Genomic DNA, 14,490 nt, shown 5'->3' with positions numbered 1-14,490 from the left:
ACACCCTTCCAACCCTGAGAGAAGCTCACTGGAGTCTGAGGAGCTCTGCCCTTCTTGCGATCAGGCAGAAAGAGGACACCTAGGAGACGGTGGGGAATGGAAATGTGTCTCTGCTAGGGAGATAAGAAAATTCCATCCTGACCCCCATCACCTCCCCAGGTGCCCTGACAGGATTGGTATGAGGCCCTGGATCCAGAGGGTCAGGCAGATGGCACTAAGGAAAAAATTCGGTCTGGAAAGTCTCCCAGTTGCTCTTCATCTGCCAGACAGATCACAGCCTCAAGTATTAAGAAGAAAAGAAGGGTAGTGGTAGTAGGTGACTCCCCTGTAAGGGGAACTGAGAGCCCTGTGTATCAACTGGATTCATTCCACAGGGGAGTCTGCTGCCTCCCTGGGGTCTAGGAACTAGATAGCACCAGGAAATTCCCTAATAACTAATGAACTTCATCTGCTCACCACTGTCTCTGGGGTGCAGTGACCATGAAATAATAGAGTTCTCAATATTTGGTGAAACAAGGAAGGGGCATCAACAAAACTTCCACTCTGGACTTCTGGAGGGCAGACTTCAGCCTGTTCAAGAGACTGGTTTGGAGAGTATCTTGGGAAACAGCCCTTATAAACAAAGGGGTCCAGGAAGGATGGACATACTTCAAGAAAGAAGTCTTGAAGGCACAGGAGCAGACTGTCCCTGTGTGCTGAAAGATGAGCTGACAGGCAAGACAGCTAGCCTGGATGAGCAAGCAGCTTTTGAAGGAACTAAGGGGAAAAAAAACAAAAAAAAGAAAGAGGAAAGAGGGGCTGGCAAGTCATGAAATGTTTAAGGATGTTGCCAGGTCATGTAGAAGAAGATTAGAGAGGCAAAAGCCCAATTAGAACTTGCGGAAATCCAGTCATTGCAATCAACCTTTCCTTCCCAAAATGCCATCCTTGGTTGGAATAGACATGGAACTGCAATGCTAAGTGCTGAGCTCCTGAAGCCTAGGACACACACCCTAGTGCCAGAGATGGTTTACTTGGCCTAAACCATTCAAAAGCACCAACACCCCCCTGAGGCCATATGTTAGTTTTAGTCTTGGGCCATGTATCTGACTGAAATGCATTTTTCAAACCAACCTCCTCTTCTCTTCATTCTCATCTTCCTCAGTAGGAAAAGTCTTCCACTGGAAGTGGGCTGTGATGTTACTCCTGTTCTCAATGAACATGGTTGTATAGTTTGACGTGTTGATAAAAGTCTTCCCAATCTTCATGGAATATGTGCTCAACCCAATGTTGGCATCTACAGCTTCTCCGTGAAGGTTTGTCTGGATGCTTTTTTCGCCTGGAACAAAGCAATGAGGAGTCTTTGCTCAGCTCACTTGCTGATGGAAGCACAAGGAGCAGAGCAAACAACAGGTTGCACTAGAAAGTGTCACAGCTTTTAGCTGTATTAGCAGTTCCATGGATCAGTGCATTTGTCACATCCTGACAGCTCTGTATGTACGGCGTGAGGATGTCCTGGGCACCTCCCTAAACACCTTATTTCTGAGTGTGTTTGTAGAGGTTTGGCCCCAAGCTGACAGTAGGTACAGTGAGATTGGTCAGATGTGCTCAGGTGACCCACTCAGATCACTGGGATTTCTGCATCAAAGTCCTTCAGGTGACGCTGAGGAGCCCTGTTCAGTCCTGCCTTGCCCAGGGTGTCCCTTGGGTACCCCACGAGACTCCTGTCTCTCCAGATCCCTTGGATCCTTTGTTGCTGACAAGCAAATATGCCTGGGGGCATGTGGGCAGAAAAAAGAGGCCCAGAGGAACAAGTGAAGTGACAGCCCACCGAAGGAGGGGACACGGGCAAGGAAACACAACCAGCCCGGCTCTGCAATGTGACAAACCACTTCAAAATGAACACCATGAAAATCATCATCATCTCCCTGTCCAGCCACATCAGTCTTGAAATACTTTATATTGTTCTGATCTCAAAACCTAAGCTGGAGCATTTAAAATGAAATAAAAAAGAGACAAAGGAAATATTAATAAGAACCGAGCAGCTTCTATATGAAGATTGAATGGGATTCCTCAGTCTAGAAATCAAATGGGAGATAGATCTGAGAGGTCCGCAACAGCATGAATGGCCTGGGAAATGGGGACGAGGAAAGATTTGTCCTGATTTGTCACCAAACAGGAACTTGAGGGCCTGAAAATGTTATTAGACAGAAACTAAATATATGTGTAGAGGGCAACATAGAAAAAGGGTCTGTGACAAGCCAATGGAGAAGCAGCATACGGGACAGAGGTGTGCAAGAAATACATTGCATTGGAGAGGGTCTGCTGGAGACCTCACACCTCACATACAGCACTGCTCAGCAATAAAATCAAACTTCTCCCAGGCATAGCCACACGATAGTAGAGAATCAGGGTTCCTCCTTCCTCCACTCAGCAACTGCCAGCAAAACAGGATTCCAAAAATCTTAGCCCTGTTAGAGGGGATCCACTTTATCAACCCCCTAAACACCAGTGAGTTCTTAGTTTTCTTTAGGGTAAAGCTGGAACAGGGGAGGGGATTGCTGGAAACATTGCTGGAAAGCTGGAACATCTAGAGGGAATTGAGGAAGATGTGACAACAGAGAGTGATGTGGAGAACTGTCCTGTGCCCTGTGCAGGGCCCAGCACTCACCTGTGTTGCAGCACACTGCCAGGGACGCGGAATGGTCACCAATAGTCAGCGGGTGAAATTCCACTGTCACCTGCATGGTGTCACCGGCGCCCAGAGTTCCCCTGGCTGGAACCACGGAGAAAGGACTGCAACACAAAGACAGGGATCAGGACTCAGGGGGACATCTGGGGATGGTACTCCTTCTGCAGTGCAGGTCACTTCAGCTCACTTGGGCAAGCGGGGAGCAAACAGATGACAGTCAACAGAAGACAGACAGAACAGATGGGATCAGAAACAGCTACTGACCCACTTGTGAGGAGATCCAGCCCTCAGAAGATCCTGTGGGATAAAACGACCTCATCTCCCCCATACTCTGTATCCAGCCCTCTGCAAGGAGACTCAAGGGTCTGACTGGCAGCAATCCCATCAGAGAATGGTTTGTGAAAAGCACAGAGAGCTATCTTTATGCACAACTCGACACTGACTGTCTCAGGAATTTCCCTTTTCTTCTGCCTATAAACCCCATCTCAAGAGATGCAAATGTTAGGGCACTACCTGTCCTGTGAGATTATAGCCTAGGAATCAGGCAGGGAAGGAACTTCTCCTTGAAGACCAAGGAATAATTACTGTTGAATTTACAGTGTGGGTCTTTGGTTTCATTTACCTTGAAAACATCCTGATTTAGCGTAAAAAGGGCAAATTTTATCAGCATTTCAATTAAAGCTGGTCTAAGAAAAGGAGCAATCAAAACTCTGAAAGAGTGCAAATGCAAATAATACAGTGGCATGGGAACAACACCCAAAAGGAGGATGCCATTTACAGTCTGAAGGATCTCATCCCAGCTAAATGAAGCATCATTAGCAGGAGCACATCAAAGAAGCAGAACAGGAGGTTTCTGTGTATTTACCAGCAATGCAGTCTGGGACTCTGGGTTGCCATCCAGGCTGGTAACAGTTCGCTTGGCCCACCAGAGAAACTGTGCAATGTGTTGGAAATAATTATGTAAATGTGTTGGTGCACTTCGGATTTAGCAGGAGCAATTAGGATTGGTCACCAGGTAAAGAGCTCTTGAGCCTGACAAACACAAGACTCTGTGCTTTGATGCTCAGGGACAGCTCAGGTGAAATGTGCTTCTGCCCAGCAGCTGCTGGGTTTAGTGCTCTTCTACAGCCCCACTGAGGAAACAGAAGTTCCTGGCCTTGGTGATTTGCTGGTGATCAATCTGTCACTTAAGAGTGTGTTCTGGGAGTTTGGTGATGAATGCATCACATGCAAAAATAAAGAGAACATCTGGCAAGCTGAACTTTACTCATGCCAATAGTGACAGCTGATGAACTTGCTTCAGGTTCTGCTCATTAAGGACCTATGGCTGCAGTTATGGGCCTGACCTGTTCCCATTACCACTAGTGAGAACATTGCTATTGGCTGATGGAGAGGCCTTGGGCCAGCAATGTTTATGTGCTGGACGAGAGACTTTGGAGAGAGGGCAGGAAAGACAAAGCCCCAGCAGCCCCAGAGCCAGATTACTGTACATGCTCCTGCATTGCCCCCAGGGGTGATGCCAGGACTGCTGCAGGTCTCTGCTGGGGCTTGGTGTGGGCAAGGCACAGGATTTTTTTCTTATTCTTTTGCCAGAAATTTCACCAGAACAGACAAGCTGCCAGTTAAGGGAATCCCTGGTCACACTTTAGCACTACATGCCATGCCATGCCATGCCATGCCATGCCATGCCATGCCATGCCATGCCATGCCATGCCATGCCATGCCATGCCATGCCATGCCATGCCATCCCATCCCATCCCATCCCATCTCATCCCATTCCCACTCCTGTCCCATGTTACATACTCCTGCCCTTAAATGGCAGGATGGGAATAACAATCCTGGAGGTGACTTCAGGGGTTGTCTCAGAAAGAAAGTATCTTCTTACTTTCAAATTATCAGGAGAAGAGGATCCAGCCAAATTCAGGACTCAGTTGTCAGGACTGAAAAACTGAGTGCAAATCAGCCCCTGCAACTTCTACATCCCACCCCGGGCTGTACCCACCAGACTCCTCTATTACTGCTGTAGCAGCCATCTCTCACATAGACCTGTCTCCCCAAGACCCAAGCACACAAGCTCTACAGTTAAACTTCACTCCTCTGATTTTCAGCCGACATCACTAAGCTGTTCCCTGAGCCCACACATAGAAGGGCTGTGAAGGAGACATCCCTGACACTGTAATAACTAAATGAAAACCATTTGGTTGGGGCTGGCAGGCTAAATTTTGGCCTTTTATCTGTTAGTTGTGAGCTGTTCTTTAAGATAGTTCTCATCCTGTTAGATCTACCCTATGAATGAATCACTACTGCACCTGACAGTCAGAAAAGATAAGGTATGGAGATATGGAGGGAGTTTCAATAGGTTGAATGGGTTTTCTTCTCTTTTTAACTAGGACCATTTGCATGCTTGTTTTCTTGTATGGCATCTAAAGACAGGTCCAGATCTCCCAATGGCACCTTGCAATCCCCAGACACTGGTCTTGCTTTGAGCAGTATGTCTGCTCAGATGATTTCCAGAGGCTCCCCTCCAGACAAAGTTATTCTATACTTCTATCTTCTAAATCAGCCCAATTGCTTTTCACATATTCACTAAATGTCTCCTATTTCCTATACACCTGTGCATGTACCTATGGGCATGTGGTATATTGACAGGCATTAGAGGAGCTCGCCCTTTATGAAAGTTGCCAATGAAGAATTCAGGATCTCTTGGCAAACATTTAACACAAACCAAAATGAAAAAGCAGCAGAAACACAGGAACTTCGGAGTATTTAAAAAGAAATCTCAAAGAAAGGGGGAAAGACCTTATTCAGAGATTTAAATCATCCCTTTGAAATTTTCAACTGGCTTTCAAAGGTTTGTCATAGAACAGAAGAGGTGACTGATGCCCTCAGCTGACAAGGGAAATCAGATCAGCTTTAAGTACCAGGACCTGCACCGGCTGCCCAAACATAGCTCATGTTGGGCATGTGATGCAGGGACCACTGGAAAGCCACGTGCCTGTGGCCTCCCAGAGAATGGGTCCATTTGGCTGACAGTGGGGAGTAACCATTTCAGAAGCTGCTTGTGCCCAGGAAGGTGCAAGCCAGCTACTAACATGTTCCAGCAGCCTGCAGGAAATCTGGGACAGAGAAAGCTCAAAGGCTGCATCCTGCATAAAACACGGGAAGCAAGAGCAAATTGCCCCACATGTCCTGCCCATTTCCAGCCAGGGCTGCAGGGCAGCAGCTCCGATGCTCCGGTTCCTTTTGTTGCTCTTGACCAGCTCTGTTGTCTCCCAAAGGGGTTTTGCACAAGGACAGATGAGCTGCCTCACCTCTGGGTGCTTAGTTGGTAATCAGCTGCCAGGTTCCCGATGTTGTGAACCAGCAGAGTCTTCCGGGTGCTATACTTGACTGGGCACTCCGAGAAGTCCAGCTGGTCGGGGAAGTCCAGGATAGCTCGGGCACCAATGGCCCGAATTGGCACAACTATCCGTTCCCTTGCAGTGAGGCAGACGAGCTCATGGCAATAATTCTGCAGGAAAAGAAACTAGCTCAGCACAGGGCATTTAGTGCATCCCCATGGCAGAAAAAAAACCATTTCCTATAACCCTTCAAGGGCATCAATTCACCTATTCCACCCCAAAATGAAGACTAAGTTCTACTAATATGTCACATTTGAAAGGCACCAGTGCACTTTGCAAAACCTGTCTCGGTGGCATTAAGCTCTTGTGTCACTTGGGTCATACAAAGAACTGCCCTAGGCCACCACAATTTTTGCTCTAAATTTTAATGATGTTAAATAATTCCTAAGTCCCTTCTAAGGAACATGGAGCTAGGGAACACAGGACGTTCCTCTTTGGGCTTCTATTCCTGCTGTTTGAGAATAGGACAAAGTGTTAAACTGACTCTAAGCAGCAAAAGGAAGATGAGAAAACAGCTGCACCCAAAGCACCTCTGACCTGGTGTAAAAACATCACTTGGCTCAGAACTCCACTCTAACTTTGCCTCTCCAACCAAGTCAGGAGAAGAACAGTGCTAAGAGGTAGTGGGATGCTGTTGGAAAGAGCCTCTCTTTGTTTCCCTGCAAGGCTTCCTGCCTTCCATGATGCCAAGTCCTAAAGCCTTCTGCATGAAAAAGCCTCCAGATCACAGCACTGAGATCTGACTTGCCAGGGCCTCAGCACTGGTATTCAAACCTCCACATAAAAGCTCCTTTGGCACAGAATGGGTGCCAGTTGACAGAGGAACCACAGTGACAGACATGAACACAGAGCCACAGCAGTGTCACTGCCACAGGCTCTGGGCTCACAGGTCTGCCTGCAGGTTGTACCTGCCCTACACGAGCTCTTTCAAGCAGGTGGCCAAGTCCCCTGCAGCTCACCAACCTCCTGCTGGCTAAGGGCCCCTAGAGCTCAGTGTGCCTGTGCCAGGCTGGGCTCACGGGCACAGCACATCCTCTGCCCTGGCCTTGCAGCTGTGTCGTGGTCAGTTGGGCTCTGGGACAGCACAACTGCAAGGCTGGAGAACAGAGGCTGTGCAAAAGCACCGTCTTTGCTCCAGCCCAGGGTGAGGCAGGCAAGCAGTTGCCAGTCAGGAAGGAGGAAAGCTCTCTGACCTCTTTGTTCCTCTAGTGTTTTCCATAATAATTAAACCCTTTCCACTGTACCTAGAGATGGCCGAACATCCATCAACACCCCTTGTGGGACACATATTGAGAAAGTAAGAAAATTACAGCCTGAAAAATATTCCAGGCTGGAGCTTTTCAGCTCTGTTCTCAGCCAATGAGCTGGTCCAGCTCAAGGCTAGGGAGAATTTCTCCCAGGGTGATAATTTGGTCAAAATAAAAAGGAATTAAGAACAAGATAGAACACCTGTTGGGGTACGTGACCAGGCCCTAAGCATGGGGTGTCTTCTCTCTGAACCAATCACCTTTTCTCTACTCTTGGGGTTGCGAGTCATGCTATAAAACCAAGTGTGTTTCTGAATAAACTTGTCTCTTTCTTCCTGTCATGACAGACCACCATGTAGCTGTGCATCTTATTTGCGCCGCACTTAAAGGGTTAAAACCCCTTTCCACGGCTACACACCCCTCTGTCATTTTCATACTGTTCCCCGTCCATCTTCCCTCGGGAATGCTGAGCAATGTGCAAGGAGAGGAGGCAGAGCCTGTCAGGCCTGCGTGCAGTGCCTGACACCACATGCCAAGGTGTGAGTGGCTGCAGGCTGCCTGCCCACAGCCTGGAGCCAAGCCCACAGCATGGAATGGGCCGTTGCCAGAGTGCAGGGAAAACAATGGCTTTGGAGATAATTCTGAGGTTTGGCTCCTCCAGTCTCACCTTCATCTCGTCGGGGGTGAAGCGGATGCGCAAAGGGGAAGATGTGCCTGGTGGCACGATGTGGAACACATCATTGGGGCACATCAGCTCAAAATGAGGTGATCTCTCCATGGAGACCTTCACCAGCCGAGGAAACTGCAGGAAAGACATGAAACAATGATCATGCAACTTGTGGAAACAGGACGAGAGGAGAAATGTCCATGCCCTGGTGACCCCTTTTCCAAAGCTGTGGCGGTAAAGGCACATAATTCACAGGGGTCAACTTGAATCCCTTCTGTCTGCGCCCAGCATTTTGGCCAGGGGTAGTAGGGCAATGCCAGGTGGGAAGGAAGGGCCAAGCAGGTCAGCATCAGCAGGATGGAGACAGAGCACCTGAACCAAGTCATCTGCATATTCAACAAGGCCAAAAAAACCCGCTGGCATGTGCCCGCACACAGCCATACAGTCGAGGAACACAACTGGTGACATTGTTCAAGTTTTTTGCTCTCAACCCTCTTGGGAAACTGCAAAACAATCACCATTTCTTCAAGTGAAGCTGAAAACCTCCAGGCGCACATGGCTTTGGATGTGCTGTGGTTCTCCAAAGGGAAAGCAGAGCACCACATTGCGTTTGGAAAACCTGAGCAGAGCCAGATGAAGCTTAGCAAGGACCTAAAGTGGCACCTAAAGGCCTCCTGCTGCTTCTGCTGCATCAATCTGATTCCAGGGCTGTTTCAGAACACTTTTCCTGCACTGCCAATGCCATTAATGATAAGTGATTGCAGCATCAAGTGGAGAAGACTCAGCCTCTGAGCCTTGACGGTGAGCTGCACAAAGAGAGCCAAACAGGCTGAGAGAGACAGAGATTCCTACCAGGAGCCAAGATTAGCCATGGAGACACAGGATGTGGTATACACTCAAGGCAAAGCATGAGAGCAGGTACGAGCTGTACAGCCCTCAACATTCCTATCAGTCCAGAGCTTTCATGAGAAGGAAACTCCTTTGGGATAGATACCATCAATGCATTGCCAAAATCAGGCGAGAATTCCCTGCACAGGAAGATTTCCACCATCTTGCAGGACAAAGGCGCTGAGACATTTTCTTCTGGATGTGCTGCAGCAGATAACTTGCTTTACTGTACACTACGTGTACTGTACACTACTGTACACTATGTGTACTCCACTATGTGTTCACCACTCTCCTCTCTCAGCACAGTCTTAAAGCTCCATGTCCCAGCACTTACCTTGTCCTTATTTACGAGAGACAATACCATTTCAGAGACCTCATGAGTGACGAAGTTCTCAAATACCAGCTCTGGTGGGGAAACCTGGAACAAGCTCTGTTTCTGGAGAACTGATGGCAACTGGAGAGGCAAGAGAGAGCAGGGAGAGGTTCAGCTGCTGGGAAGAAGGTTGATGAAGGAGACTTTTACACTGAGCCCCAGTGAAGTACAGATTCTGGGCGAGCACGTCTGCCCAGGCCACACTGGGGAAACAGTAGCTCACCCACCTCAGCTCTGAGCTGATCATGAGCTGCTGGGCCACACAGAGCAGGCTCAAGCCAAGCTGCTCTTTTGGCATGTATTTCTGCAGGTTTCCTCTCCAGAATGGCAGGCAACACTTACCTTAAGCACATCTCTGTGCCCACGGAGTCACAGAGCTCTGGGACACTGACTGAGCACTCATGGAGTAAGTAAAACCCATGAATTTACATTCAGACTCCATGGGAAACAATTTTGGGATGTCCCTTACTCTAAGAAACTGAGGCCCACATAACTACAGATATCTTTTTTGATCTAGAACTTAGACATCAGTAAAAAGAGAACAGTACCAGAGGAGGTGTGGGAGATGAGGTGATATTTTGCTGAAGCCAAATGTTACTAAGTGAAGGAGTGAAAGTTGTTGGTTCTATGTGTTTGGATTTGTTCTGGTTGTTTTGTTGCATGTTGCTGAGCTGGGAGAGGGATGGGGTTGAAGACCTGACTAAAAAGATGCAGGATGAGAGGGGAGGGGGCAGGAAAGTTGGCGGTCGGGAGAGAATTTGAGTTCCCGAGTACCCATCCAATAGCAAAGGGGACAGGGACCACTCTAGCCAGGTATAAAGGGGATAGAAAGATTGGAGGGTGTGTTTGTTTGTCTGGGGTGGGAGCAAGAGATGCCTGGCTCAGCTGAATCATTACTAATAAACAGTTTTCTTTTGCTTCGATGATTTTGTCCCCTATACTTGTATTTAAACGTTAGTGCGTTTCTAACAGAGTTAAAGGCAAACATAAAGTAACACAGAAGTTGGGAAAAAGACAAATGAGGTGAATGCTGAATGAGGATAAGGTTCAGTTCTTTTAGCAGCAACTTGAGTAAGAGTAGAGTTGGTATCTCCTTTTTCCATGAGCTTTAAATGGGTGCTTTCTTGTAACCTAGTATTGCTGTCTTATTTGATACGATTGTAGAGGCACGTCTGGAAGGACACAACAGCAAATGCTTCTGGAGCAGACATTGCTTTGAGAAAACTCCCCTGCTTTGTCTGCTTTCTCCAGCCACACTGCTGTCAGTCCAGAGACACAAGCAGGTCTCCTGTGTGACCTCACGGGAGACTCAGTCTGCTGAAGGGAGTGGCTGCAGCACGCTTGTCCCTTAGTTGTGCCCCTCTCTGAGGTGTTCCTAAGGCCCCTCTCCAGGGCAATCCTTAACCAGTTTGTTACATGTCTCTTACTGCCAATTTCCTGCTCAACAGCCCACCTCGGTCACCTACCCATTTCGTCTGTGCTTTATACTGAGCCAGTCCTGCAAGAAAAGCAGCTTTAGACACACCTCTAAGTAGGCTCTGATCCAGATAAAGCACATCCATTCCCCTCTGCCCAGGGCAAATCCCCTGTACATCTGGCAGCCTGCAAAATCTAACATCCCATCAGAGTCCCTACACATTGTTCCAACCCAAGGCGTTAATGCAATTAGTTTTGTTAAATCTGAAGGAATTACTGCAGGTCCTCGGCCTTCAAAGGCCAATGCTGCCACTCTGGAGGGAATCCTATGACCCCAAGCTCTTGATGGTGACCACACCAAAGCAAGAGGTGGCTATTTCAGCAGGAGAATGGCAAATGGTAATTTTGTGCCTTTGTGTCCCCAGCCTTCCCCCTGTTGTTTTAGCAATGGCAGCTACACTCCAACAAATCCCAGCAGCTTCAGCAGAGGTTATTTGTGTTGGCTTAGTGCAGATCAGGACTCCAAGTCCACCACCACCAGCAGTTTGCAATGACAACAGGACCTAGACACTGAGGTATTTTGCTGGAGGCAAGCCTGTCAAAAGCACACGCCCTCTTCAAACTTCACATCAAACAGAAAAGAAAAGAACAGGAAAAGGCTACCTTTTGACTAGTTCCACTCATGGGTAGAAATGGGCCAATTCTGGGCAGAAAACTCGCCCCATTGCTGGCCTTCTTCTTCACATTGAGAAACTTCTCCCTCAGGAATCTGGAGGGAAGCAGCTGAAAGGCAAAAAAACCCAGCTAGAGCCTCAGAGATGCGCTTGTTCAGAAAGGCTTTACTGGAACAAGTGGCACTGGTGAATAATTTGTGATCACATCGTCTAGGACAGTTCCAGAAGCCCTGGAAGTTACCTGCTGAAATACTTAGCATCAGTAAACTAATAATACAGGGTGCAACACACATACTCCAACCACATGGCTCTGTGCCATTAGCTTCTGCGTGATTTGATGTGACATATTTGGGGATTTCTGCTCTTTGGGCATTTGTTTCCTCTTTAGTTTCATTGGATTGAGGCAGTGACCTTTTCAGAGAGTGGGGAGGAGCTAGCTCTCAGAACTCCCCTAACTCCATCCCTGCACAACACTCAAAACTCACAGCGAGGAGAGAGCACTGCTGAGAGAGTCCAAGAGATGCATGAAAGCAAAGTTGGCCCAAGAGTGAGGTGCACAGGAAGGTGTCCAAGTTTTAGTTCTCTCTGTTAATTAGCATTTGTGTTCTCCTTCTTGGCTCACAGACCCCTCCACAGAAGAAACCAAAGGGATCTCCTTGACAGAGCCTCAGCAGTGGGGCATCTTCAGTCAAGTGAGCTGCAGCCAGCCAGGGAACCTTTGTGGCCCTGACTCCACTGCTGTCTGCAGGGCTGGATCTGTGCCCCACACAGGAGATGAGAGAGAGCAGCTGGTTTGGAACCTCTTCTAGCTGGGACCAGCCTTGTCTCTCAAGTCTTTGGGCAGAGTTTGAGCTTCCCCCCCACGTCACACGCCCAAGGGCAGGTTGGTCAGAGCAGCACAGGTGAGTGTCCAGCCTGACAGGAGGAATTACTGTGACAAAGGGAAAGGGAGAGAAGCACATGCTGAGGGCTTCAGCTGTACATTGGTTTAACTTGGCTCCGGTGGCACAGCCAGGCAAGATGCTGGAGTGTCCCTGAAGCAGCACACGGTGTTCCCTAGTGCACCAGGACAGCCCCCACCCACAGGAGAACGGCACAAAGAGGTGGGGAGGGGTCTGCAGCTTCACAGTGCTGCTGGACAACAGGCAGGGCAGGGAGAGGAGGGACACGAGGGGAGTTTCCAGCCTTAACATGGCCCCAGTGGGTACTTACAGTAATAGATTTCAGTCTTTCCCTGGACAAAAGACGAGGTGTCGATGACTTCTCTGGGAATGCAGAAGCCATTTTGGTGGGAGGATGTCATAGATGAGTGACAATTCCTCAACAAAACTGGAAGGAGCAACAATGGAACTCTGAAAATCCAGGACCCAGTTCATGGCAGGGATTCATTCAAGGGATATACTGGTGCTAAAAATTTTATATTTGAAAGTAGCTAAGTGCTTGTTTGGCGTAAGCAGCCAGTGTCCTAAGGCGTCTAGTTGGACTTTCTTTGAACTATATGGCTACGTTTTGCAATTCCAAGATGGATCATACTGAAACCCGGAGCTAAAAATCTGAACATTAATAATAGTTATGTGATAATTGATAAAAGATTCGTGTTAATCACAAAAGCATTGGGGTTTGTATAAACCAGAATACTAAGCTCTGAAGTGAAGCATAGACAGTAGATAAAGGAAATTATATGATAAAATCATTCTGTTTAAAATCACCTTGTTATGGTGTATTATGTTATTTTATGTTACATTTTATTATGTTATATTATGTTTTCCAAATAAGTTGTATCGGCTACCAGGTTGCAAATTCAGACTTCCCAATAGACCTTCCTACCTTTGTCTGATCTATACAGCCTATCTACAAAGACCAGACTTCCAGAACTTCTCTGGTGGTTATCTACAAAGACCAGATGGCTATCTGTGACTGATTATCATCCAAAAGCTTTGTGAATTTGTGTAAGGATGTTTATTCAACCACCACTGCTTATGACAACAAAAATCCAAAAATTACTGATTACAATGAGAAACCCCAGTATAAAAAGAGGCTGCAAACCAAGGTTCAGTGGAGCATGGAGTGGGCGGTGACCCCTCACGTTACCCAGCGCTGCTTGCTCTTTCTATATCAAATAAAACAATCTAAATTTTGCTGAATATCGAGACTTTTCTCTCTCATTTATAACAGAACAGACAAAGCTGTAGTTTAAATATTACTTTAAAATAGCTCAAGTCGACCTCCTCTTCTTTAGGCTAAACAACCTCTACTCTCTCAGCTGCTCCTCACAAGACTTGAGAGACTGGAATGTTACAGCTAATGGCTTAAATATTGTTAGAAAGGACTTTCTGCCCATTGTGAAAAAACTGTATAATGAAGCTGTGACCACCAAAGCCCACCCCTCCCTGAAAATGCCTCCTGACTGGAAGTTTGGACTGTGAGTTAAGCCACCTAAGGGAACTTGAGACAAGATAAAGGGGACTCCGTTGTCCTATTCTCTCAGGTCTGGGGAGAAGTAAACAAGGCTGAGGGAGAAAAATGTATCCACAACAAAGCCAAACCCAGCAGCTGTCCTGAAAATCAGCCCTGTCTGGGTTCAGGCTGAGCAAATCATAGGCACAGACTCATCTGCTGAGGCCAGCTTTGCACACAAACCTCCCATCAACAGAGGGAGAAGGAGGAAATTTTGGGGGTATGGCATAACCTCTGGTAATAGGCAGTGGACACCCATCCTCCCTCCCACAAACTGGCTCAGCTCTAAAACTGCCCAGCCCAGAAGGCCCCATCCAGGGGATTCCCATGAGGGGCAGCTGAGGAGGTGTCATAACCCATCAAAGTGCCCCCAGACCCATGCCTGAGGCCTTGAACCAGATGACTGCATGGGATGCAAAGTAACACAACAGATCTGAAAATACAGAACCCAATTCATGGCAGACTCAAAGGATGTACTGGTGCTAAAGATTTTCTATTATTTGAAAGTAACAAGAGACAATCTTGTCCCACTGCAGGGAGGCAATGGTGATAATTTCTATTTAATCATCTCTGTCACTCTCTTTCTCCCTCCCCTTCCCAACCCCCCTTCTCCCACTCCTCCTTTTTCTATTTATTTTTCTCTCTCTCTTCCTCACATTTACTGTTACATAAAATCCTGGCTTTTGACTTTGGCAA

The 14,490-nt window shown here is 47.5% G+C and overlaps 1 protein-coding gene across 1 annotated transcript; it reads right to left on the bottom strand.

Annotated features, from left to right (window-relative positions):
- Positions 1-1,103: 1,103 nt before the first annotated feature.
- LOC148222326 (axonemal central pair apparatus protein HYDIN-like) lies at positions 1,104-9,545 on the bottom strand. Its single transcript, XM_088172242.1, has 6 exons — positions 9,471-9,545; positions 9,209-9,328; positions 7,987-8,121; positions 5,983-6,182; positions 2,651-2,775; positions 1,104-1,318 (listed from the first exon to the last, which is right to left on the bottom strand). Exons 1-6 carry the CDS (start codon positions 9,543-9,545, stop codon positions 1,104-1,106), a joined length of 870 nt encoding a protein of 289 aa, XP_088028368.1.
- Positions 9,546-14,490: the final 4,945 nt, after the last annotated feature.

This window comes from Sturnus vulgaris, chromosome 12 (assembly GCF_052056855.1).
Source record: "Sturnus vulgaris isolate bStuVul1 chromosome 12, bStuVul1.hap1, whole genome shotgun sequence".
Taxonomy (NCBI): domain Eukaryota; kingdom Metazoa; phylum Chordata; class Aves; order Passeriformes; family Sturnidae; genus Sturnus; species Sturnus vulgaris.
This window is presented reverse-complemented; position numbering and strand designations above follow the sequence as displayed.